Source organism: Kryptolebias marmoratus, linkage group LG4 (assembly GCF_001649575.2).
Source record: "Kryptolebias marmoratus isolate JLee-2015 linkage group LG4, ASM164957v2, whole genome shotgun sequence".
Lineage (NCBI taxonomy): Eukaryota > Metazoa > Chordata > Actinopteri > Cyprinodontiformes > Rivulidae > Kryptolebias > Kryptolebias marmoratus.
This window is the reverse complement of record NC_051433.1, coordinates 17,749,545-17,773,040: the sequence shown is the minus strand read 5'-3', so window position 1 is coordinate 17,773,040 and position 23,496 is coordinate 17,749,545. Positions and strand designations below refer to the sequence as shown.

Below are 23,496 nucleotides of genomic sequence, written 5' to 3'. Positions count from 1 at the left end.
AATAAAGCCACGTTGAAATTGAGTTCTCACAAATATTGTATTTATCCAGTAAGTCCCAATTATTTCATAGTGTAATGCTGACTCGGCTATCACACACCTTTCCTAGTACTTCTGCACTTTTTGTGATATTTCAGCTGTTCATATCACCCAGGAGATGGGTGTTATAACCTTTGGTTTGTGTAACTTTTACACATTTTCAAAAAACATTCCACTTTATTCACAAATATTTTCTCCACATGCGTTAAGATCGCTTAAATTTCATTAAAAACCTTGTTCTCTTTGAAATCTGTTTCAGCAAATTTGCTCTATTTTTGTCTTATATTACTACAGTAGTTTTCAGGTAGCCTTTGGCTACTTTCAGCTGTTAGCTGGCTTTCTGCTACTTTCAGTTAGCATTTTGCTATTTTTAGCTTTTAGACACCATTCTGCTACTTTGAGTTTTTAGATAAACTTTTGCTACCTTTACCTTTTAGCTGGGTATTTTGCAACTTTTAGCTTCTGGCTAACTTTTTGCTAAATTTAGCAAGCCTTTTGCTCCTTTTAGTTTTTAGCTAGCTAAGTTAAAGGAAGCAGAATGCTAGCTAAAAACTAAAAGCAGCTAAACAAACGCTCAAAATAGCAAAAGGCTTGCTAAATTTGCTTCTTAAGCGAACTTCAGCAAATTAAATCAGCTTTCAGACACTGATTTAAAATGTTCTTTATAACCATGAAAACCTTGTTTACGCTGTTTAGTTGAGATCTATATTTTTTGCTGTGTCATCCAAACACGATGTCTTCTTGTCAGATGTCTTTCTGGCATGACTGTCTGCATTAAAGACAAACAGGTACAGCTCTCGAAATGAGGGAGATTCCCGCTGCTGTCCTGTGGAGACTGGATGTCCCAACGCGTAATAGCGCGTTTTGTCTCGCGAGAACGCCGCTGTCTCCGTGAGCGCGCAAGTGACGTGCTGAGTACGTGCGCGCCCGCGTTTCCGCGCGCGCCTACCTACCGAAGCTAGCTGAGCTCACTCTGAGCAGGGCGAAAAATCCTCTAGCGTAAGATTCAGCGAAAGCCAAGCCGAGCTTCCTGACTCCGAGAGCTTTCGCTACGTCAGGCTGTGTCCGTGTGCGCTCCAGCGTGCGTGGACAGAGGAGGGGATTTTCCCTCGGCGCAGCTGCATCGTATTTTTCCCCCTTTTCTCCCCTCTTTTTGCACGACTGGGGCGGCTGAAGTTTTCCCCCCTCGAACCGAGAGGGCCGTTTCGGAGTTTAACGGGAGAGCGGCGGCACCACTCGGCGCGTCGCCTCTTGCTCGGGAGGAGAGGAGAGGGCAGAAGTTTCCGCTGGCTCGTTTCGTCGCTGCGGGGCTGCCGCTGCTGAAGCCGCAGGAATGTCGCAGAAGGAGAGACCCACTTTCTACCGTCAGGAGCTCAACAAAACCGTGTGGGAAGTCCCGGAGCGCTACCAGCACCTGTCCCCCGTCGGCTCCGGTGCTTACGGATCCGTGTGGTGAGTAGAGCCGCCTGCAGAAACAACGCGAGGCCCGTCGGAGCTGCCTGTCCGCCCGCACCAGAAAATGATTTCCCCCATGATTTCTGTTTACATCTCCGGGCTCGGGTCGTCGGAGCTCAGCGTGCACTTTTTTTTTCCAGAAATGGTTCTTCTTTTATTTCAGCGGGTCTGCATTGTTGTTTGTCTTCTCGCTTGCCCTGTCCTACTTTTGCTCCCCTCCTGTAAACAGATGCAGTCACCACTTGTTTGCAGTCAACATAGCTGGCTCGAAGCCTAACGAGGAAAGTGGTGCTGATTGTGCAGACCTCGCTGTGTGTGTTTTTTAGTTATTTCTCAGTTCTGGATTGGGGCGGGGGGTGGGCTGACATGCCCATACTTGCACCAGCTGAAGGGTTGCCCCTCCTCAGTACATCAGATAGTGGGGCTAAACCGCCTGAGGTGAGAATAGTGCTGTACTCCTGCTACTTGACACATCCGAGGGCTGCATACATTATGCATTTTCCAGTTGGGTGCAGCCTACTGAGTACCAGCAAGGGGGGAGGAGGGGGTCACGTGGTTTTCGGAAAGCAGGCCCCCCTCGTGCACAGTGAGAGCGCTTTTTTCTGCAGGAACCCATGCACTCCTCCTGCTGCTGCTGATGATGACTCCAGGATGATGTCACCCTTTTTCTCCCGTTGTGTTACACACATGACTCACTGTCCCGAGGTTAGGTGGTGGCCTCATCATACTGCTGCTGCAGTCAGAACTTCACCCTGCTCGGTTCGGTCCAACTTTCTCTCTCTCTTTCTCTTTCTCTCTCTCACACACACTCGTACCAGCCATTAGTGGAGCTTTATCACGGCTGCAGACGAAACACGCCCTGGTTTTAGTATGGAAGACGGCGACGAGCTCCTGCTGCCATCCGAGGCATATTGAAGCAGCTCGGTTGTTTACAGTCCGTCCCTGTTGTTGTTTTTGCAGTTTGCAGAGTTCACATTCTTGTCATCTGCAGTTTAAGTCAAGTCTGAGCAAGAAACTCAAGAGGCCGTCTTGCTCATGTGGCTTTGAATAAATTCTCCACCCAGAGGGATCCAGAACGGGACAGTGCCTTTAAATCTCTTCTTAGGGTATCTGAAAAGTATGATAGCCATCTCCGCGCCTCCTCTAACATTCACAGCTGGTGGATCTGTCAGCTGCTCACCTTCTGACAGTCTTTGTTTCTGCTCAACCACCCCGCCCATTTAAATCAGATGTATATTTACTGCATGTTTTTGTGTTGTTTTTTCTCTGTCATACAGAAAAAAAAACTGCTACAATGTCTCCTCCTTGCCTAACAGTGAGCTGTTCTCTGAAATTCCAGACGCACTCTCGGCTATTTGCATGATTTGTGCAAGGAAGACCGGGCTGGTTGCAAGCCCTGCTGGCTCAGGCTGTGTCGAATATCTTGTATTATTCAGTTCTTGGCTACACAGAAACCCCTATGAAACCAGTGCAGGCCTTGAGGGTATGCATGCACAGTGTCAGCACAGTGAAGAACACTAAGAATGCATTTAAATAAATAAATAAAAAACACTAAAAATCTCTCTTTAAAAATCTTTTACAGCTGTCGAGTGCACATCTATGAAGCCTTTGCAGCCAAACATTGAGCATTAGATTAGTTTTTAATTGCATGCAGCTCATATGTGCTGCATGTTTTAGCCTGTATTCTTCGCTCTACACCAGGGCTGTTTAACTTCAGCTGCAAGTGGGTCATATATAATAACAATACTGGGAGTTTGAGGGCCACAGGTAATAATTATTGGCCGCCGCCGAATTGCAAAGCTTGGTGATTATGTTTTTGTTGGTGTCATAGTAGCTGAAACTGATCCCCAACACATATTGTGAGTACTGATTGTGCAAGATCTTTTCTTGACATTAACGTTTTGGAGCCAACTCTTTCTGTTTGTTAGCAAAATATCTCACGAACTGCTGAATGGATTTTATTGAAACTTTCAGGAAATGGTCATTTCATGTACGGCTACAACTGATGAACTTTTGGAGTCAGCCCCTATGTAAGATGCCTGCCACCTCAACATTATAAATATAAAAACGGCTAAAGCTCTAGTCAGTGGCACAGTTATTGAGCTAAAGTTTGATGTGGTAGTAGCTGAGAGTCATTCACAACACATATTTTGAGCTTGGCTTTGTGTAATATCACATTAGACCACGTGTAACGTTATTGTCGAGGTTGGACCAAAGCAGCTATAATTTACTTTTGTCCTCATACGGGAGTGTGTAATATCATTAAACACTGGCTGCTGTTAGCAAAGTAAACAAAAAAAAACTTCCTGCCACTTTTGCTGTTGTCTTCTGTCCGTCCTGCAGCCTTACTGCCTGTTGCAGGTCAGATGGATGGGTCAGTCAGACGTCTGCCCACGGGTGCGCATGTTTACCCACCAAACCCCACTTTGTTGTTACTTTTTACCATAAATAGTCTATTTGACAGAGGCAGACTTCTACTAGCTTAATGTGGCCCTCGAGGTACAGAAGTAACTCTGATATTCACCTCATATTTTTAGCATTATATTCAGACGAATCAGTTTGGGGATCTGGAAGCTTTGTGGGGGGCCAAAAGGGCCGTGTTCGGCCCACGGTCCTGCTCTACGCCGTCTTTTCAGCTTGAGCCGAAAACCTGTAATTTTCTGACTCCCAGCATCTGGTGGTGTTGGTTTCGTGACTGAGTTCTGGAGCGGTGTCACAGAAGTACAACTGTTCATTATAGTTTTAAAGTCCTGGATCAGGCTTTGAGCTCACAAAGCACTTCAGCATGCAGGTATTAGAAATGAAACTCCACTCAGGCATTTGTAATTGAATTTTGAGAATTTTTTTTTTTTAATTTGGAGGAAGGAATGAGATGTGAGATGTTGTCTTGCAAATTAAGTCTCTCTTCATAATTGTTTTTTACATGTTTGCTTTCATCTGAATCTTTGTTATCAGAGCCTAATATGACTGCGTTCATATTCCCTCTATGTGCCTTTGTAGCATGTTAATTACCCCTAATCAGGAGGGCTGGGAATCCATAGGCACCTCACAATTTGATTTGATTGCGATTCAGAGGGCTGTGGTGTGACTATGAAACGATTATCGATGCGTTTAGATTATCTGCAATTATCGGGTTTGTGTATAAACACCAGGAGGCAACTGGCTGGCTCATGTTTATCCCAAACGCTGAAACTAAAATAGAGGTAGAAAAACAAATTTACAAGATGATATGACTATGGCTTATTTTTCAGAAATAAACACTGTTTTTTTGTTTTCTTGCACAATAAAGAGTGCACAATAGTATATAGGTGTTTGTCAAAAAAAAAAACCTTATTATTCACAGGCTGCTGACTAACAATTAGCATCAAGTGTGTCGCTGAATTTTAGTCTTTACCCCAAACGGTCATGTTCTGATAACTCCAGCTATTACTTACAGACATATATTTTTCAAGGTTTAGAAAAATTAAGATAAAAAAATACAGCAACATGTTTTAACTACAGCAGATACGGCAACTCAGCTAGGACAAAGTGAACCGCACTGCCACGACTCTGCTGACTCTCTTAAAGTTGCAACATTTCAAACATGGTTCATAATCTTCCATGCGCCTCGATATGATGCAAACTGAATTCTAACCTCCAGCCCTGGTAATCAGCAAAAAGTGGGCGTCAAATGATTGGAAGTGTGGAGTATTTAAACTTGACTAGCACGGATAAATTCTCACACCGTACCAAGTAATCTTACAGGTTAAAGTCCCGTGATTTTTATCCCTGTAAGCACATTCATTATGCAGGTTTTTTTTGTAAATTTTTATAATAGATAACTGAATCCACAAACCAGTTTATTAAAATCTGTTTCTCCAAGGTTCCTTTATTGGCTGCTGAGCCCGCAGTGTCATATTTACGCTTGATTATCTCTCTGTTAGTTCCTGCTATAAAACAGATTAAAAACTTGTACTGACTGAGTGATAACCGAGTAACCCTGCCTCCATGCCTTTCTTTTTTTTCCTTTTAATGCATGGATGCAATTTAAATGTGCACATCTTTGCAAAGGTGGAGCAAATTGATGTTTATAAAGGTGGCTATTTGAATAAAAGAACCAGTTTTTCAGTATGTTATAATAATAATATTATGCGGCAAGATGACATCTAATGCATCCTAGTAAAAAGCTTTCCAGGGTGTGCTGCCAGCTGACTCAGACATGAATGGTCTTCTGCTGTAGAGGCTAAGTGAAATCCACTGAAATATGACAAGGCACTTATTGCCAATATCTCAGCGAGTCATTTGAAGTCCGCATTTGTGTGTTTGCTCACTTTGCGTGCCTGTTACTCCGCAGGCTGGCGCTCCACTTCCCCGTGAAGCCTGCCCTACAACGCTGCTCCTTTTACAGCCCACAGTTTACAACCATTTGTTATTGCAGTTCCATTTATTACGCACTAATTGGATGTTGTATGCTTAGACTCGTCTTGTTTGCCGTGCAGATTAGCAGCAGTTTCAAACACAGGGCGTGTGTCTCTCTTTCTCTCGCTCTCCTTTTTTTTCTTCTTGTCATTTAGGATTCTTGTTGTCTGTGTGCAGACTGCGGGTTTTTCCTCACTAATGACACCCATAAGTTGTTCTGCAAGCCTCGAACACTGGGTGTGGGAGATTATCTTGGACTTACTGGAAAAAGCGCCACGCTTATCTTAATGTTCTTCTTATGGATACATGGCACTCAGGGTCACAGTTTTCCACCGCCTATTGGCAGCTTCTGTGCTTTTAAAATTTCATTTGCAGTACATTTGAAAAGTTTCACATTTCAAAGGAAATGAGCCCCGTCTATTTTTTTTCTGTGCTGACCTTAATGCTGAACTTTTGACTGAGAGTCCACAGGCTGGTTTGAACCTCCTGTTTTGAGCAAAAGTTCCTCCTTTGAGTTTACTCTGCGCAGTGTCAGTGTTGGCAAAAGCATTTTGGAAAAAAACATACGTGGCAGCATCAACCTGAGCACATTTTTCTTTTTTTTGTTTGTTTCAGCTTGATGTTGGACTCATTCTTGCTCTTATGCAGATTAAGTGATTAACCTGGAAGAAATGTGGGGTATCACAATCATGTTGTGTTTCTCACAGATACAGGAGGTGCAGGCCCATCTGCTTCTGTGTGTGTGTGTGTGTGTGTTAGGACTGTCAGATAAAATGTTAAATATGTATATGAATATGGTTATGTAATAATATACATGCAATGCATTTCTGGTTTATAATCTTATAAAAATGGAAATAAAAACCTGTCTCTGGACGGATAAATAGTAAATAAAAGCACATTGGCATTTTAACTATTTGGCTTGATTTATCAGAAGGCTAACTAATAATGTGCACTTCTGTGGTTCTTTTGTGTGTTTTTTTAACGTTAACTATTTAACTAATTATTGCTGTTAACTTCATGGCAGTCATTTAATATACCTAGAGCACATTTCATCCTTAAATGTTTAGTTAGACATTCTTCTTTCTGCTGCTCGTGTTGCTCGAAAATAACTGGTACTTCACTGCAATAAAACAAGATAGCCACTTTAGAGAAATACAAATTAAGTCCAAAGCAAACGCTTGCACAGTCGGACAACGCTTTCGACACAAGAGCACGGCATTTAGAGGTTTTGATTTAATGCTGCATATTAAATCAAAGTGCTAAAAGCAGCTGTTGCTGTTTAAGTTTTTATTTATATAAAGCAATAAATTTGGGAACGCTTTTTATTGCCCGAGAGATGTTATAGACTTCATTTTAGTGTTTGTTCCTGCAGCTTAATTTAATTATAGTTAGACGGAAGCATCATAGTCTTGCCATTTTTAATTTAATTAATGTACAGACATCTAATGGCTTGTGAGTAATGTTTTTAAAATCTACAGCTGAGGTAATGTGAATGGTTGCAGCTCTGTCAACATGTAAATGCCTTTTAATATGAAAGAAAAAAGTTTGACTCTGATTTTGACACACTTTAGTTCACAGTAGCTGATATTCAACGACAGGTTCAGTCTTGCTTTGTGTGCAAAATTAGGCTGCACACTGTAATAAGAACTGAAACTAAGAGCTCAGTGTTAGGCAATTATTTGCTTCGATTGCTGAGTTGAATCTGCCCACACGGTCCGGTAAAGTTTCTTACTGTTCGTCAGATCAAGAAAAGCCTTTAGGTTTTTATGGCAGCTGTTCACAGCCCGCCTCAATGCGTTTGCCTTGTTTAATCTCACACGTTTCCGATGTTTGTTTGTTTGTTTGCAGCTCATCGTACGACGTGAAGACGGGCCTGAAGGTAGCCGTGAAGAAGTTGTCCAGACCTTTCCAGTCCATAATCCACGCCAAGAGAACATACAGAGAGCTGCGGCTGCTTAAACACATGAAGCATGAGAACGTGAGTCACCTGCAGTCGAACCTCCCGCCTTTACGTCCCTCTGACTTTAAATCTCTAGCAGCTTAATGTCTCCTCTGTACGGCAGAGTCTTTGTCATGTTGTCATGCAGTTTTCAGGTTGGCAAGCCCTAGAATGACCTGCTTGCTTTGTAAAGATTTTAAATTGTTTGGGTGATATTCAAATCTGCTCTCAGGCATCTGAAGGGAGAGCCACATGATGTCAGGAGATTATGCAGAGTTCATTCTGGGTAAAAAGAAGATAAATAGGCATGTTACACCCTGTATTTATGAGGTTATGATCTAATTATGTAGCAATGGTTTAAAAAAAACTCTTCGATGTTTAAAGTATTTTTAAATCTTAGTAAGAATCTATGGGCTTTAAAATTGAACGTTTAATTTTAAGCTGCTCAAAATGTAAAACCTAGCTTCTGAAAATGGCAAACAGCACAAAAACACGTATGCGTCGTCACCATCACCATCAGCTTCCGTAAATGTCTTCACCGTGGGCCTGAGTCGATCACACCAGCAGTTTTTGATTCGGGGCAGTGGCTTCACTTGGCCTCTCACAATCACAGCTTTGGTTTTGGTTTGTGTGTGGACATGCAGACCTTGCCCACATACAAAACAGTCACTCGTGCTGTTCGCTGCATCCTTCAAACGCTTCACGCTGACTGAGTACAGAGGGGCTTTTGTGCAAAGCTAAAAAGGATGATTTCTCAAGCTGGAGTGCAGATGATGGGTTTCTGTGTGTGATGTGAAAAAGTGGCTCAGTGGATATGAATGAGTAAGCCTTGAAGTTCTTGTTGGTGGTGAGGACTTTTTACTGGAGAAACTTTCATAGCTGAGTGTTTGTTTTGGGCTGTAAGAAGCAAATATAATATATTTAGGATATCTTTAGATGGGATTCTGTGAGGTGGTTGCTTACAATGAATATCTTACCTGTTGTAGATAACTCTTTGACCACAGTATGGAGAAACAGGTGAATCCTGACCACACTGATGAGCTAACAGCTGGTCTGAACCTAGACTTCTGCCATCTTAAAACAATTAAAATCTCAATAACTTTATTTATAAACCCTTACCTCACTATCAGTTTTCCATTGTGACATCCCTCCAGGAAGTGGCCCAGGCTGCACCAGAAGTGCTACAGCTTGCTGCTGCTGTCTCTTTTTGCAAATAACGAAAGGATTTTGTGTAAATTACAGTGTAAAGCAAAAATGACGGTTGTCCAAATGTTGGTAAAATATCTTTTGCAGGAAGTGTTTGACTTTGGAGTTGTTTTGAGATGGCAGAAATCCACTCTGTTCCTGGGATGAGCAGTGCTGTTGTGGGCAAGTGTAAAGAATTAATGCAACCACTGTGGCAGGCTGATTTATTTATTTATCCACCTCCACCCCCAAAAAGAAAGCAAAAGAAAAACATGAGTGTTTCGGTGTCTTGTTATCAGTTCATTTTAAGAAGCATTGCAAAGCGGAAACAACCGTCACAGGTGATCTGCGACTTCACTGCCAGAATATGTGCACACCCCTGCACGTTGATCCTTTGGACCGGAGAAAATAAAGGAATATAAAGGTCTCCCGCCAAGCAGGATTAGCAGCAGTAAACTTCTCCATACCTGAACTTTTATTAGCGGGTTTCTCTATGGCAGAGCTTGTGGTGGGTAGATTTTAATTAATTGAAAGTCTTTGTGCCAGCCATGTGGCTCAAAGATGGCAGTTTCTTTTATGGTATTTTTAAGCAAAACACAATATGGGCAACAATCGTATACCATAAAGCTACTGCTGATATGAGTGCTTTTTAAGATGCTTGCTTTGTTTGTTGTACTGACAGTTCGGTGGACCAATATTCAAAGAATAATCAAATCATTTCATCGGAATCCAAAGAGTAATATTGCTTGAAATTCCTGTTCCGTACTTTGTATACCAAATTGAGGCCACTCAAGGATCGATGTGGAACGGGTAAGATGAATTGTTTCAGAAGATCTGAAACTTCCCTTTAAGAGCAGCATAAGGGACGGTTTAGACAAAGTGGGAGCAGTATTTCTGCTGGTACAATCCTTCAGTGTGAGGTAAAGCAGTTTTAGTGGTGGGGAAATGAAGCTTGAGGATGTGTGGAAAGTCTGAAAGGGGGAAAACCCACCAGCAGTGCAGCAGATGCCGTTGTGAAATAGAAGCCCATCTTGAGAAACTTGGTTTAACTTGAGCAATATGTCATACATAGATTAACTGCTTTCTTTAGGCCATCGTTCATTTATGGAACGACGCTTCATGTCACTAAGGGTGCAGTAACTAAACACCGTTGCGACTCGTGCTCAATCGTCAGTCTAATGAGTGACTGGAATGAGGGTCTTTAAAAAAAGACCTCATGTAAGATCGCAAGCACTCTGAAGTTGCAGGAAGTGGCTGTTTTCAAAAACTTGTGCTCACGAGCCGCAGCACAGAAGTTGGCCAGAATGTGTCCAAAAAAAAAAAAAGTTTTCATTTACATTTGTTTGAACGAGAGGCCTGTGGAAAAGAATTTACCCAAGAACACCGGTTGTGAAATCATACCGAGGAAAAAAAAAACAGGCCTCCTTTTTGTGTGTGTGTGTTTATACACGCCCTTTTTTAACTCCTGAAGCCGTTTCAGCAGTTTTGTAGTTTAGCATTGCACAAAGCGCTGCTACTGTAAATACCTCAGTACATTCATTTGAAAAACAGGTTTTACACGGACCGAGGAGTATTCAGGATCAGACAGACTCAGCTTTGTAATCGTTGCTCTGAACGCAAGCTTGTAATATTATATAAAGATGCATATCTGATGAGCAGCCTGCTTGAATGATAAAACCGAAGTGTAGGGTTTATGTAAGCGTGCGCTCAAGCTGTTGATCTGCGATTCTTCCTCCTTACAGGAAACAGAAACACAAAGCTGCGCAGTTCTTTAATCCTAACTTATGGTTTACGCACATAAAAGGGGATTCAGTGTTTTGCTCATCCTGTTGCCAGGAGACTACCCGTGTTTTGGTTTTTGGAAAGCCACGGCGAGCCAATCAATTGTTTGTTGTGGATCTGGCACCGCCAATAAGCTGTGGCTTTGGGCCCTGTGTGGGTGGGACATTCCAGTATATACACACTATCTATCCACCGCTTTTCTCATCCGCTCCCCCAGAGGGGATGGGGGCAGGGCTATCACTCTTTGTCAGTGTGCACGCTTGCATTATATACCAGAAAAAGCACGAGCGTGTGCAAAAGCAGGTGCTGCAGAAACACTCAGAGATTTTCTTCAACGTATTTTTTTCTCTTTCCCTCCTTCTCGTTTGTTTTGATTCATCTCGAAGCCTCATGAAACACTTCAGTCATAGTTTTCACTTTCACTCATCACTTCTGGTTTTCCTGTTATGCAACCACTAATTTGCATGATTGGATTTTAGTTAAGGGTGTAGGTGCTGCAGCTCATTATCATATTCAATTAGGTTTGTGCAAATATCCAGAACGTATGACTTTTTTTATATACATTGTTGACGTTCTAAAAGAGCTTTTTTTTTTTGCATCAGGTTAATGTATACTTAATCACAACAGATATGATTTCAGAGATACTGCCAAATAGTCACATTAATATGACTAAAGAGCTTGGTAACCAAAACAGACATTTTGACCTAGAGCTCCTCACTTTATCAAATGTAAACAGCTCAGATGAGATAAGGCGAAAGAAAAGCTTGTTTGACTGAATCAAAATTAAACGTTGAGCGTTTCAGGTTGAATCTAGGTCTTGTTCTCGATAGAGATGATAAAACGTAACACACTTGCTGATTGCCAGTTTGTCGTTAAAACACAACTGGGGTGAAAGCCAGTGCCACTCAAAGGAGAACAGATTTTTGAACAAAAAGGTTGCATATTTATTTAAATTTACTGCTTCATATCGAAGCACAGATTGATCATTAACCTCTTGTCCTCTCCTGCTGTCCTCAGGTGATCGGCCTCTTAGACGTTTTTACGCCAGCGACGAGCTTAGAGGAGTTCAACGATGTGTAAGTCTCTCCTCCTCACTCCTGCTTGGTAGTTTGTCCTGGTGTGGCCTCCTTGGTGCTCGCACTTTGTGTGTTTTCTCTCCGCTGTGGAGTCCGTTCAGACACAAAAACACAGTTTGTGGCAGCAGACGACTGCGTGACCGACACGGGCGGTTCACAGCAGCCTCTCAGGCCGTAACTTTTTGTGCATCCGGCATGAGGACAGTTGTACTAAGGTGAATGTAGGGTGAACACACGTGCACAAAGCACATCACAGCTAGTCTCCATGGCAACAGCCATCTGGCAGTCTCCGGGCATACAAGGCGCGTGCGTGCGTGTGTGTAAGTGTGCGCACCGAATACTCAATCAGTATCCTTGAATTCCCTGCTTGGTGTTGCGTCACCAGCTTGTTGCACATTTTGTGGAAATGTGCGATGGACCTACACACACACACTCACACGCACACACACAGATACACAGTGTTCAGCCTCCAAGACACCTCCTCTTTTAGGTGATCAGTAATGAAGGCACTGAGAACCATCCCTCCACTGCTAAAGATCAGATTTGGGTGCAAGCTGCTCACAGGGCAGTCATGGAACTGATGTTTTGTCAGAAATATCATGCACAGACTTCATAGGCTTAAAGATGAGGGGTGTGAAGAGCGCCTGATATTCGTATTCGGTACGGTTGTTCAAATTTAAACCTAAAAACCGACGTAAAAGTCCTGTTTTTGTTATTAATAATCATTTATATGTGAGAAGTAGTGCTCTTTGCTAAACCTTTACAATATTTGTTATAATTCTTTATCATTTGTATCAGTCTTGAAATAAACATGTTTAGTCACGACCATCATGGAAACGTAAATAACTATCACTAATATTCAGTATCTAATCCGTGTTTTTATTGATCAGTTGATAAATCCCACGAACAGCTGTTATTGTAGCTGAAGGAACGGGAACAAACAGAATATAAACAGTGGAAAAATCATTACCTATATTTAATGAAAAACTGTCAGTCACATGATCGTTGTTGCCTCTCAACACAATTTGCTTCAGGAGGAGCACTTTTGCTAAAACTCTTACTTTTGAGCTATAGTGAACAGGTTATAAAGTAAAGCTGTATGTAAAACTTCTTGATATACTACAGCCAATCTAATTAAAGTACCTGTGAATTCAGCAGCCTGTGTAGACTGTTTTATTCTGTCCACTTCCTCCCAGACTTCCTGAATTTTAGCGCAATTTAACACAATATTCATTTGAAAAGAAGCACATGCTTGACATGATGTAGTCTTCTCCTTGTGTCAAAATAAAATTAGACTATTTGCATGAATTGTTTGTTAAATATACACAATTTTTGCTTTTCTGAATATAGTTTTTTGGATTTTAACTCCACCTCTAACACACAAAAATGTGTTTGCAATGTAAATGTTCCACAAGTGAGAAAATTTTTAATAAAAATACCTTTTGTTCCCCTCCCCGCTGCTTCTGTTCTCTCCCACTGGACATGGTTCTTACCCATTTTAGCTCAAATTAAAATTTTTGTAAACAATGCATCAACCATCTGTTGTTCCTTAATATAAATATAGTTAAACAAAATTGTCAAATTCGACTCCCATCTTGACGATTATTGCAGATGAAGATGAAATGAGTTTATCTAATAAAATCAAAATTACAGCACAATCATAAACAGCATTGTGGCAAGTTAAAACCTGAACACATTCACTAAATGAAGACACAGAAGGTGAAGACAAGCGTCCGCTGCAGAAATGGACCCTTCTTCATTTTCTGACTTTCTAATTTTGCAGATATTTGGTGACACATCTTATGGGAGCAGATCTCAACAACATCGTAAAATGTCAGAAGCTGACTGATGACCATGTTCAGTTCCTCATCTACCAGATCCTCAGAGGCTTGAAGGTCAGTACATCTTTGGTTCAAAACATTCAGATTTCTTCTCTAAAGTGCCTCTAAAACGGGCTGAAATTGTCTCTTATTATCGAAAAAATACAACATATTCTTTCATTTCTAGTTGAATACATGTTCAGCTATACTCGGTGTTTAATTAGAACCTATTATGGCTTATTTAACTTATTAACATGGCTTATAAAACTAATTGATTTGTTAAATTGAAAGATATTTTAGTTTCTTCTTTGACCTCTTTAGTGTGTTTGTGTTTGATATTTGATTCTGTCCTGTTTCTGTAACACAGTAAACACACACAAACACTAAAAAGCTGCTTTTACAGATTAAGTATCTCACCAATTGACTTGTTTAAATGTCCTTGTTTCCAAACAGAGTTTCTAAGTTTAATCCTTGTTGTGCTTTTCCTTCTTTCCCCACAGTACATCCACTCTGCAGATATCATCCACAGAGTAAGTGATGACTCTTCGAAACTTGTAAATAAACTAAAGATTAGGCTAATCTGCTTTCTTCCAACCGCAGCACACTGTTACGACGCTTTCTAAACATGTTGATGCATAAATAACCAAATTTATGAATGAATAGAACATTTAGTGTCTGAAACAATGTTTTGCTAACACAAGAAGAGAACCATAAACAATGCAATCTCTAAACTAATGTCAGCAATTTATCTTTTACATTGCTTCTGAGTTCTCTTCTTGACTTTTCTCTGGTTGTTTTAGGACTTGAAGCCCAGTAATCTGGCTGTAAATGAAGACTGCGAGCTTAAGGTGGGCAGCCAGTCATTACAGAGTTTATCCTAAACGATGTGGGTCATCACAGAACGCAGGGTGTTCAGTAGAGTCAACCGTCTTCTCGTCTTGCAGATCCTCGACTTTGGTTTGGCGCGGCACACAGATGATGAAATGACAGGATACGTAGCCACCCGGTGGTACAGAGCCCCTGAGATCATGCTGAACTGGATGCACTACAACATGACAGGTGAGCCAACAGACATTAGGTCATACAGCAAAAATGAGCATCTGATTGTGTACAAATACACAGAACATAGATCATTTTGTTTTCCCAAGCGTGAGGCAGGGACAGGCATTTATTCCCTACCTTTTTTGTCCTGTTTAAGGTTTTTTTCCATTTACAATAAAGCTGTTCCCTGAAGATGCTGACACTCATTTCTGTTGTACTTGTCTTGTTTAAATTAGTTTCTTTACCCATTCTTTTTGTTGCATGTTAGAAAGAACTCAACCCGTCTGGAAATGGTATTGGTTAAAAACAAAACACAGGCCTGCTTGATTCAGGTCGTTCATTCTCTAAGTCTGAATCAATAAGAGCAACTTCAGAGAATCGAGGACAGTTTAAGTCAAACTTTTCACCTCGCAGTACATTGATGGCTTTAGGCACGACTCGGCCAAAGCAGTCTAAGTAGGCGTTTGTGTTGTTTGGTGTCTGTCTTCCTGTTGTACTGTTGAATTTCCTGTGTTATGGTGTTGGCATAACTAATTAAACAAATAAGGTGGATTTTATGTTGTGTGGGCTGTTTTAAGGCCCTGCTAAATGTGAGCTTTTGCTGTTTAATAGTTTTTGACTAAGAAATTGCAGCTGCAGCTCATTTCCATCGTCCACCAACATGTCTTTGTCTCGCCACCAAAAGAGCTGTATGTGAGTGGACATGCATGCATTTGTTGTGTTGGCAAAGTATCACGAACCAGTTGGTTTTATTAAAAACCTACGGAAAAAATTCATTTGATTTAATGATTCGCTTTTGGACTCAACCCAACTCAAGAAGGCTACCACAGCTAACTGACCTTAAAATGATCAAATAGCTGTAATACAGTCAGTTTTACAGCTAAATTGTGCTAAAATCTGGTGATGTAGTAGCTGAGAGTCATTCCCAACACATACTCTGAACACAGCTTGCACAAGATACCACAATATCAAGCATGATTGTGCATAATGATTTGATCAAAATAAGATGATTTCATTTAAAACTCGATATGCATTCCTTTAAGGAATCTTAGATCTTTAATTTATTGCCTTGTTTCACGTTTTTCTGAAATAATTTTCGCTTCATGTGCTAATGTACTTCTTTTTCCCCTCTTTGACAGTGGACATCTGGTCAGTGGGTTGCATCATGGCAGAGCTGCTCACGGGACGGACGCTCTTTCCTGGCACCGATCGTATCCTTTTACCTCTGTCACCATCGTGCACCCCTGTTGTCCACGTTTATCTGGTGCTGTGAATGTTGGAGCAGGTCAGTGCAGTGGACGTGTATTTTAGATGCACTTCGATTAAAAAGCATCGCCACGAGACTTAAATGAAATGTTTTGCACAGCACTGTCTGGCTCTCACGACCACAACTTTTACCTTCTTCAGGCTGACCCGAAAGCACTGCTAAGAGCTGCACTTTGTAATCTGCATACCAGAATAGTGGAGGAATCTTGTGCATGTACACAATGTTCTACAAATGCAATAGTCTTGAGGTTAATAGCTCTGTCTGCAGTTAGGCTCAGTTCTGTTGACTCTCCACAGTACAGTACTTTTATCCTGCTTCCCTCCCACAGAGACTCCCGTGAACCGCGTCTGAGCACACACACACACGCACGCACACAAGGACTCTGTTGTTAGAGCACACACGCTCACATGCAAATGCAGAGGCAATGGTTGTGTTAAATATCAAAGCATGGACTGGCTGTTACATAATGTGTTTGTGTCTCCTGCTTGAAATAATCAATCAGCTCATCCACTCCTTCTCTGCATGTTCTCTGTGTGTGTGTGTGTGTGTGTGTGTGTGTGTGTGTGTGTGTGTGTTTGTGCCCTCTCACCAGATTTGAACCGCTCTGAGTTAGTTATGTAAACAGCAACCCTGTGTTCTGTTTGCTCGTACCTGTCTGAATGAAATCATACGTATGTGCAGTAGGAGGTGAAGTAGCTGACTGTATGTGTTGGACAGTTGTAGGTTTAGTATAATTTGCTAATCAATCTGATCTTGTCTGCATGATCTTTTTTATCTGTATAAAAACAGCTAGGGTAAAGTTTACTGAGCGATAGAGTTTTATTGACATTATCTGCCTACATTCTGTTTAAGTCTTATGTTTGGTAACTCTTCATATGTAGACCTGCAGCAGTTGGCCTGTAAATCAGTTCAATCATCAGCAAACATTAAATAGGTAGTTCATTTAATTTATTTGTTTCAAGCATACAAGGAGTATACAAAAATGTTAATAATTAATATAGTAATTAAAATATAGAAAAAAAAGCTAAAATGTGCTACAGCGCAGCTCCGCCCTCGCTGATTTATAAACTAATAACATCTTACCTGTTGCAGATAAGAAGTGATTGAATTCTGACAGATTGATGAGCTAATGGCCAGTCTGACCAAAGTGGATTGCTGCTGTCCCAAAACAACTTCAGTTTCAAAAGTCTTATATTGAACACCAATTTATCAACCTTTACAATGTGGGCATTAAAATGTTATTTATATTTTATCCTATGGTTGTTTGCAGGAGCATAGAGAAGCAGCAGAAGCTAGCTGTAGCACTCCTAAGGCAGCATGGGGGTGTTTTCAGCAGAATCATCATAATATTTCTGCTGTAATACCGTGGAAACTGATGGTGAAAAATTGATCAAATAGCCTTTGTGTGAACCCTATAAAGCAGCAGTCCAGTTTGGTCTCGGCTCAGACTAGTCATTAGCTCATCAATCTGGTCAGAATTCAACTCTGTTTCTCCAAACTGAAGAGCTATCTACAACAGGTAAGACACTGTTTGTTTGTCATTAAAAAAAACAGACTTCAAAAGACAGAACTATATAATTAAACTGCAACTTTTCCAATAATTCTTAAGATTTCCTGGTTTCAGTCTTTCTTATGTCTCGATTAATGAAATGCAGCTTTCTGGGTGACAGTGAAAATAATCCCGATTAACTGAATACTTAATTTGCATTACCCTATTTAGACTAGCATAATTGACTAACTCTGCATGCCAAGCTATGACAAAACCGTCTTTTGTGTAGCTTTGCTAACTGAGCGAGCGTAATCCAACTCCTGGATAAATGCCCCTCTGTAGTTGAACAATAAAGCTTTTAATAAACCTCTAAATGTCTCATTAGGGCTTTACTCAGAGAAAAACACAGCTAACAAAACTTTCATGAGAATTTAGACGTTTTTCTTCTGTTTTTGGAGAACACAAAAGACAGGTTTTGACAGATAATATATAAAAACACACGTTTTAGGCCTTGTGATTAGATGCAGACAGCACTCAGAATCACATCTGTGATTGAAAATGTTCAGACAGATGACATGGATGACACCTGCAAACCAGGCAGACAAGAGAAACGGCTTTTGTTGACACGAGTTCATATTTAGCCTGCATGGTTGAGACTTCAGGTTTCCAGTGCCGTGACCTAAATCTTACAAAGCAGCAGTGAATGAACAAGAAGCTGGTTGATGAAGCTGTGAAAGAGGGTGGGGGGGAAAAAGCATGAAATGTGGCCACTTTGGCTGTTTAAAGAAACCAATTTCCTGCTCTGATGTGAAGCAGTTCTACAGGCTGAAACATAAAATACTAATGCATCAAAAGCTGACGAATTGTGTTCTCCTGCTATTCTTCTTAAACACATGCTTTGATAAACTGTCTCATGCTTTGAAGCATCTTGGATCCTTATTGTTGTTTGCAGACTGAATGATTGATGGTTAAACCTGCTAGTTTTTCCAGATCTTTAAGGCTTTAATGTCATCACCTATCCCTGATGCATGACAGTGTGACAGTCAAACCCATTTTCAGTTATCCTGCTTCATTTTAGCTTTACTTTGGGAAGAAGTTACCTTTTTATTTTGCATGCAGATCCCATGTTGGACATGCGATCTCCTTCATGAACACCCTCCATCTTTTGTTTTTTTTTTCCTTCATGTGAGTGTTAATAGACATTGATCAGTTGAAGCTTATAATGATGCTCGTCGGAACCCCAGGGCCCGAGCTCTTGATGAAAATCTCTTCAGACTCTGTGAGTGTCCAAAGTCCCATCCATCTCCGTGTTGTTGCGTCTGATGCCTGTCTGTGTGTTGCCTCTGTGTTGCCCCAGCAGTAGTCGGGGCTCTGCCTCGTGTCGATGCTACCACCTCTCGTCTTCATGTCGTGCACTGCAGTACGTCATTTCTTATTGGCTTTTTTTTTTTACCTTTGAACTCCAGCCCTTGATTTCCACGCCTTTACAGCATGTTCTGTTATTTTCTCGGAGCCTGCTGACCTCTTTTATTGACTGCAGGGCTACACTGTTTTTAAACTTTCCTCTCCCGCTGACAGTCAGTCAAAGGTTACTCTGAGTCTTCTTCCTTCTCTCTTCATCCTCGCTCCACGTGTGTCCCCCCCACCCCTCCACCTCCCTCTGCTCTTTTATTCTGTTACCTAAATTTACACCCTAACCACTCGTGCTTTCTGCTGAGCTCCATGCTGCGTTGCCCCTTGACTCAGAAGCTTTAGATATAAACCAGCTGCAGCAGATAATGCGCCTGACGGGGACTCCCCCAGCCTCTCTCATAAGCAGGATGCCCAGCCACGAGGTGAGACCCCCGCTCCCCTTTTTATTGCCTTCCCACTTGGGCCTCCTTCAGCCGGAGTTGGAGCTGAGCGGCAGCGGCCCGATTCGTTGTGTGTCCACAGACTTTCCCGCCGCACTTCCAAGCACACCAGCCTCTGCTCCTCTCTCTCTCTCTCTCCGCGTATTGCCCGTTTCCTCTCTGACTCACCGAGCTCGTCACCGCAGGGTTTCTCAGAGCGTCGGACTGGTGCGGTTTAAAACTGCGATCAGCTGTGCAGCTTCGTGATGCGTGTTATTAACCGAACTGCTTTGAACGCACCTACTCAAAAGTCTGAACTCTTTTTTTTTTTTTTTTTTTTTTTTTTTTTTTTTTAGTTCTCGTTGTCACCGAATGGGTGGCCGTGTCAGTTTGTATAATTCTCAGCTCTCTTTTATTTTGTTTACATTGTCTCTCCTTTTTGTTTATCACTTTTTTTTCACAGGCAAGGAACTACATCAGTTCACTTCCCCACATGCCCAAGCGGAACTTCGCCGATGTGTTTATCGGTGCCAACCCTCTCGGTGAGTTCCTCTTTCACTATGAGACTCTGGCTTGTGCTACTTCTGGCTCACTGATTCCCTCTAGTGGTGTCATACAAACACGACCGTTAGGATTTAGTTTTTAGCATCTGTTTTATCACATAAAACAGGCTTGAGCAAAAGAAAAATATAATAAATTGCGTTTTTGCAGTTCAGTTGAGAGACTTTATTTAGATCTTATGCAGATGCAGAAAATAGGTTGTGAAAAGGGAACAGAGACCACCGCTCCTGTAAAGGTTTGGCTCTTTAAAAACAAGCTATAGCTCATGTTAAAAACATTTTTATTTCCAAACTATAGTCCTTAATGCATTGTCTTTAATTTGCAGAGAAAAGGCAGACATAATGTATAACCTAACATAGTCAATATTTTGGGCGGATTTAATAAAAAGTAACATTTCAGTTATGTCCCTGTTGACCCGTCTTCTGACCAAATAGTAAACCCCAAGTTATGAATGTTCGGTGGCTGTATGACTAGAGATAACTTTCTAGCAACTTTCCATGGTGAGTTAAGCTGGGGGATTTTGGAAATGTATTAAAATAGTAACCTTTTTTTTTTTGGAATTTATATAAATTAAGTGGAAATTGGGGGGAATTTAATCAAAATCTGTCATATCCAAACAAAAATATAACTATTTTGTTTTTTCATTGGCAGATAAATAATAAGTTTGACCCAAAGTTTATAAAAGTAACAAAAGGGATGTCCTAATTTGACGTCAGTGATGACTTCAATGTGTCACAACTTTCAGAGAAAAGATTTTAAAGATGTTTACAAACTTTTAAATTCTAGGTTTATTCCCTTTTTTTCCCATTAACTCCCATGAAACATTTCCAGCTTTGAAAATTCTCAGATTTTTGCAACCATCATTACAACTTTTCAGTCCTGAGGTACCCCCAGCCCCGAAATAAATCAAGTGAAAAATGGAAAAGCCGTTTAACAAACGATCGTTATTTTGTATCGAAGAAGACCCTAACCCTGATATTAAGACACTTCTACAAACATTTATATTAAATTTGTATGTTTTGGCATCAAAACTAGTGTGAAAGAGTTAAAGTTCAGTTCTGTGGGAGTTCTGCAGAGCACTGATATGACTAGTCTTCTAATCTTGCGTTTTACTGTGTAAATGTAAATTAGTGCATGTATAGTTGTCACTCTGATCAGTGCACGGTCTGTGGACAGAATAGACTTTCATGTGATCACCGTTTAATTCACACCTTCATGCGACCGCTCACGTGCGTGCTCGCATCGCTGCTGTGCCGTAGCTGTGGACTTGCTGGAAAAAATGCTGGTGTTGGACACAGACAAGCGGATCACGGCGTCGGAGGCTCTGGCCCACTCGTACTTCTCTCAGTACCACGACCCAGACGACGAGCCCGAAGCAGAGCCGTACGACCAGAGCTTCGAGAGCCGCGAGCTGGACATCGAGGAGTGGAAGAGTAAGTCGGCACAGAGCGGTAAATATACGACGGAGTTCAGAATATTGGTTAATAATCTTCATTCTGTGTTTTTATTTTTATTTTTTCTCAGGGTTAACCTACGAAGAGGTCCTCAGCTTCGTGCCGCCATCTTTAGATGAAGACGAGATGGAATCATGAGGGGGGAGGCGCCTTTTTTTTGTTTTTTTCGTTTTTTATTTTTCATGAAACACTCTTAAAATTGTCAATCTCACGTGACTATCCATCACTTTTCTTACTCACACACACAGCCATGACATTCAAGTGCCTGCCATCATTCATATCTGGGGGACGTTGTGATACCTGAGGGGTGGGAAAAAACAAACAAAAATGCAAAAACTCGACACCCTGTCCATATTGTCCCTCGTCCTACTGCTTTTGTTACCTTTTTAATCCCCACACGATGAGGCCAAGTTGAAATCTTCTCATACTTTTAGTTTAGTTTCTGCCTCAGAGTATTATTTTTCACTTTGTTTCCCCTCAAAGAAAGACGATAAACGACAGGAAGTTGGAGAATGTGACCCGCAGATTCGTGTTTTTTAAAAATTTTTACTACTTGGCAGGAAATATTACAGCAGAATGTTTCTCTTTCCTTCACATGTTCGGTTAAATGTTACCTTATTGTGTGGATCGGACTGTGTAGATATTACAGCAAACAGTATTTGTACATAAGTATTTCAGGCTTAACAATGACCTTATTATGTAATAACTATAACTTTGCTGGGACGCACCATAGCCAACCTCTTTAACAGTATAAATTTGATTACTAAGGTTTGTCCTAAAATAGCAGAAAACATATTAATTGTAATTTATGAATAAGTATGTACTGAATAGGAGGAAAATAAGTGAAATATAAATTCATTCTGATGAGAAAAGGGTTAGGCTTTATATTTCTTGCTGGTTTTGTAGACTTAGACTATTTTTTTTCCAAGAAAATGATTTTGTAGCATACTGCATGTCCATTTCACCCAATGTTTAAACGTTTCCACTTGTTTTCTCATTATTGATTCTTAACACTTGTTTAAAAAAGTGAATGTTTATTTTCTTTTTTTTTAGCTGTCAGCAAGCTCCAGTATCCCAGCAGCTCAGTGAAAACAGGTTCGGCTTCGTAATTTATTCAGGTTGGATGTTTTCCATTTAAAAAAACAAACACAACAGTGTAATTTAATCACATTGCATTTGAAAACCACAGTAATATTAATGTTTGTTTGAATGTTCGGGGCACCACGTTGCCCTGTATTTATGAGCTTTTTATCTTTTGTTTGTATATCAGTGTAAAAGAGAATATTATTTGTTGGAATTCTAAGGTTTTTTTGTTATTTATGGAAAGCTTGTTGTATCAGTATCCAAATGCATCAGTGACTGCAGTTAAAGCTCGTGTTTCCAAACCAACCAACCAATTAAAAGAACCATGCAGTTTAAAATAATTCTTACATTAAGGTTTGCTTCAAAACAATCCTTTTCAGATGAACACTGACAGTAAACGTAATGTGGATTCCAGTTAAATCACTAGTTATGCGGACATAAAAGCACTAAATTGCAATTTGTTTTTCTTTCTGAAGCAGGAAACTGTTTTTATTTTCAAGTCAGACCACAGATACATGCCACAAACATGTGGTATCCAAATTTTTTGACCCTCTTGTTTCTTGTTTTTATTTTCGTCTGGTGTATTAATTTTACTCCCTGCATTTTAAAAATGAGAATTTGATGTTATTCATTGATCTATTAGGAGCTGTAGCACTGTCTTGTTTATTTTGAATGTTTTAGCAGGGCACATGAGTGGACGTTAACTCACTGGATGCTGAAGCCTCACACTTTTTTTTTTTTTTTTTACACAACTGCAAACGTCTGATATTTATCTTCACATCCCAAATGTCGAGGATTGTTCTGGTTTTGCTTGCTTCATTTTTTAAAATTTTATTTTATTTTTTTCAAATATGTTCTCGACCGTGTGTACCGAGACAGCAGGCCGTGCTCTCTGTAAATACAACACCATCGGAAAAATAAAGGCTACTATTTTTCAAAGCTGTAACTGGAGTTTATTGTGTTTGTAGTGTGGAGCTGTGGCTGCTATTACTGCGCTTCGCCACCAGGGGGCAGGAGAGCACAAGTAGAGCAAGGCGTTGATGCCACTTTTCAATCTTTTCAATTACTACCATATTGT

The 23,496-nt window shown here is 40.7% G+C and overlaps 1 protein-coding gene across 2 annotated transcripts; it reads left to right on the top strand.

The window, feature by feature from the left end:
* The first annotated feature begins 970 nt into the window (after nt 1-970).
* On the top strand, nt 971-23,361 carry mapk14b (mitogen-activated protein kinase 14b). 2 transcript variants are annotated; one of them, XM_017434610.3, is made up of 12 exons: nt 971-1,488; nt 7,738-7,867; nt 11,813-11,871; nt 13,655-13,766; nt 14,192-14,221; nt 14,492-14,539; nt 14,636-14,750; nt 15,872-15,943; nt 19,244-19,323; nt 19,784-19,862; nt 21,141-21,314; nt 21,406-23,361. In XM_017434610.3, exons 1-12 carry the CDS (start codon nt 1,370-1,372, stop codon nt 21,471-21,473), a joined length of 1,086 nt encoding a protein of 361 aa, XP_017290099.1. In that variant the 5' UTR covers nt 971-1,369; the 3' UTR covers nt 21,474-23,361. The 2 variants fall into 2 exon arrangements, with proteins under 2 accessions (XP_017290099.1, XP_017290100.1); XM_017434611.3 differs by lacking the exon at nt 19,244-19,323 and adding an exon at nt 18,688-18,767.
* The last annotated feature ends 135 nt before the right edge of the window (nt 23,362-23,496 follow it).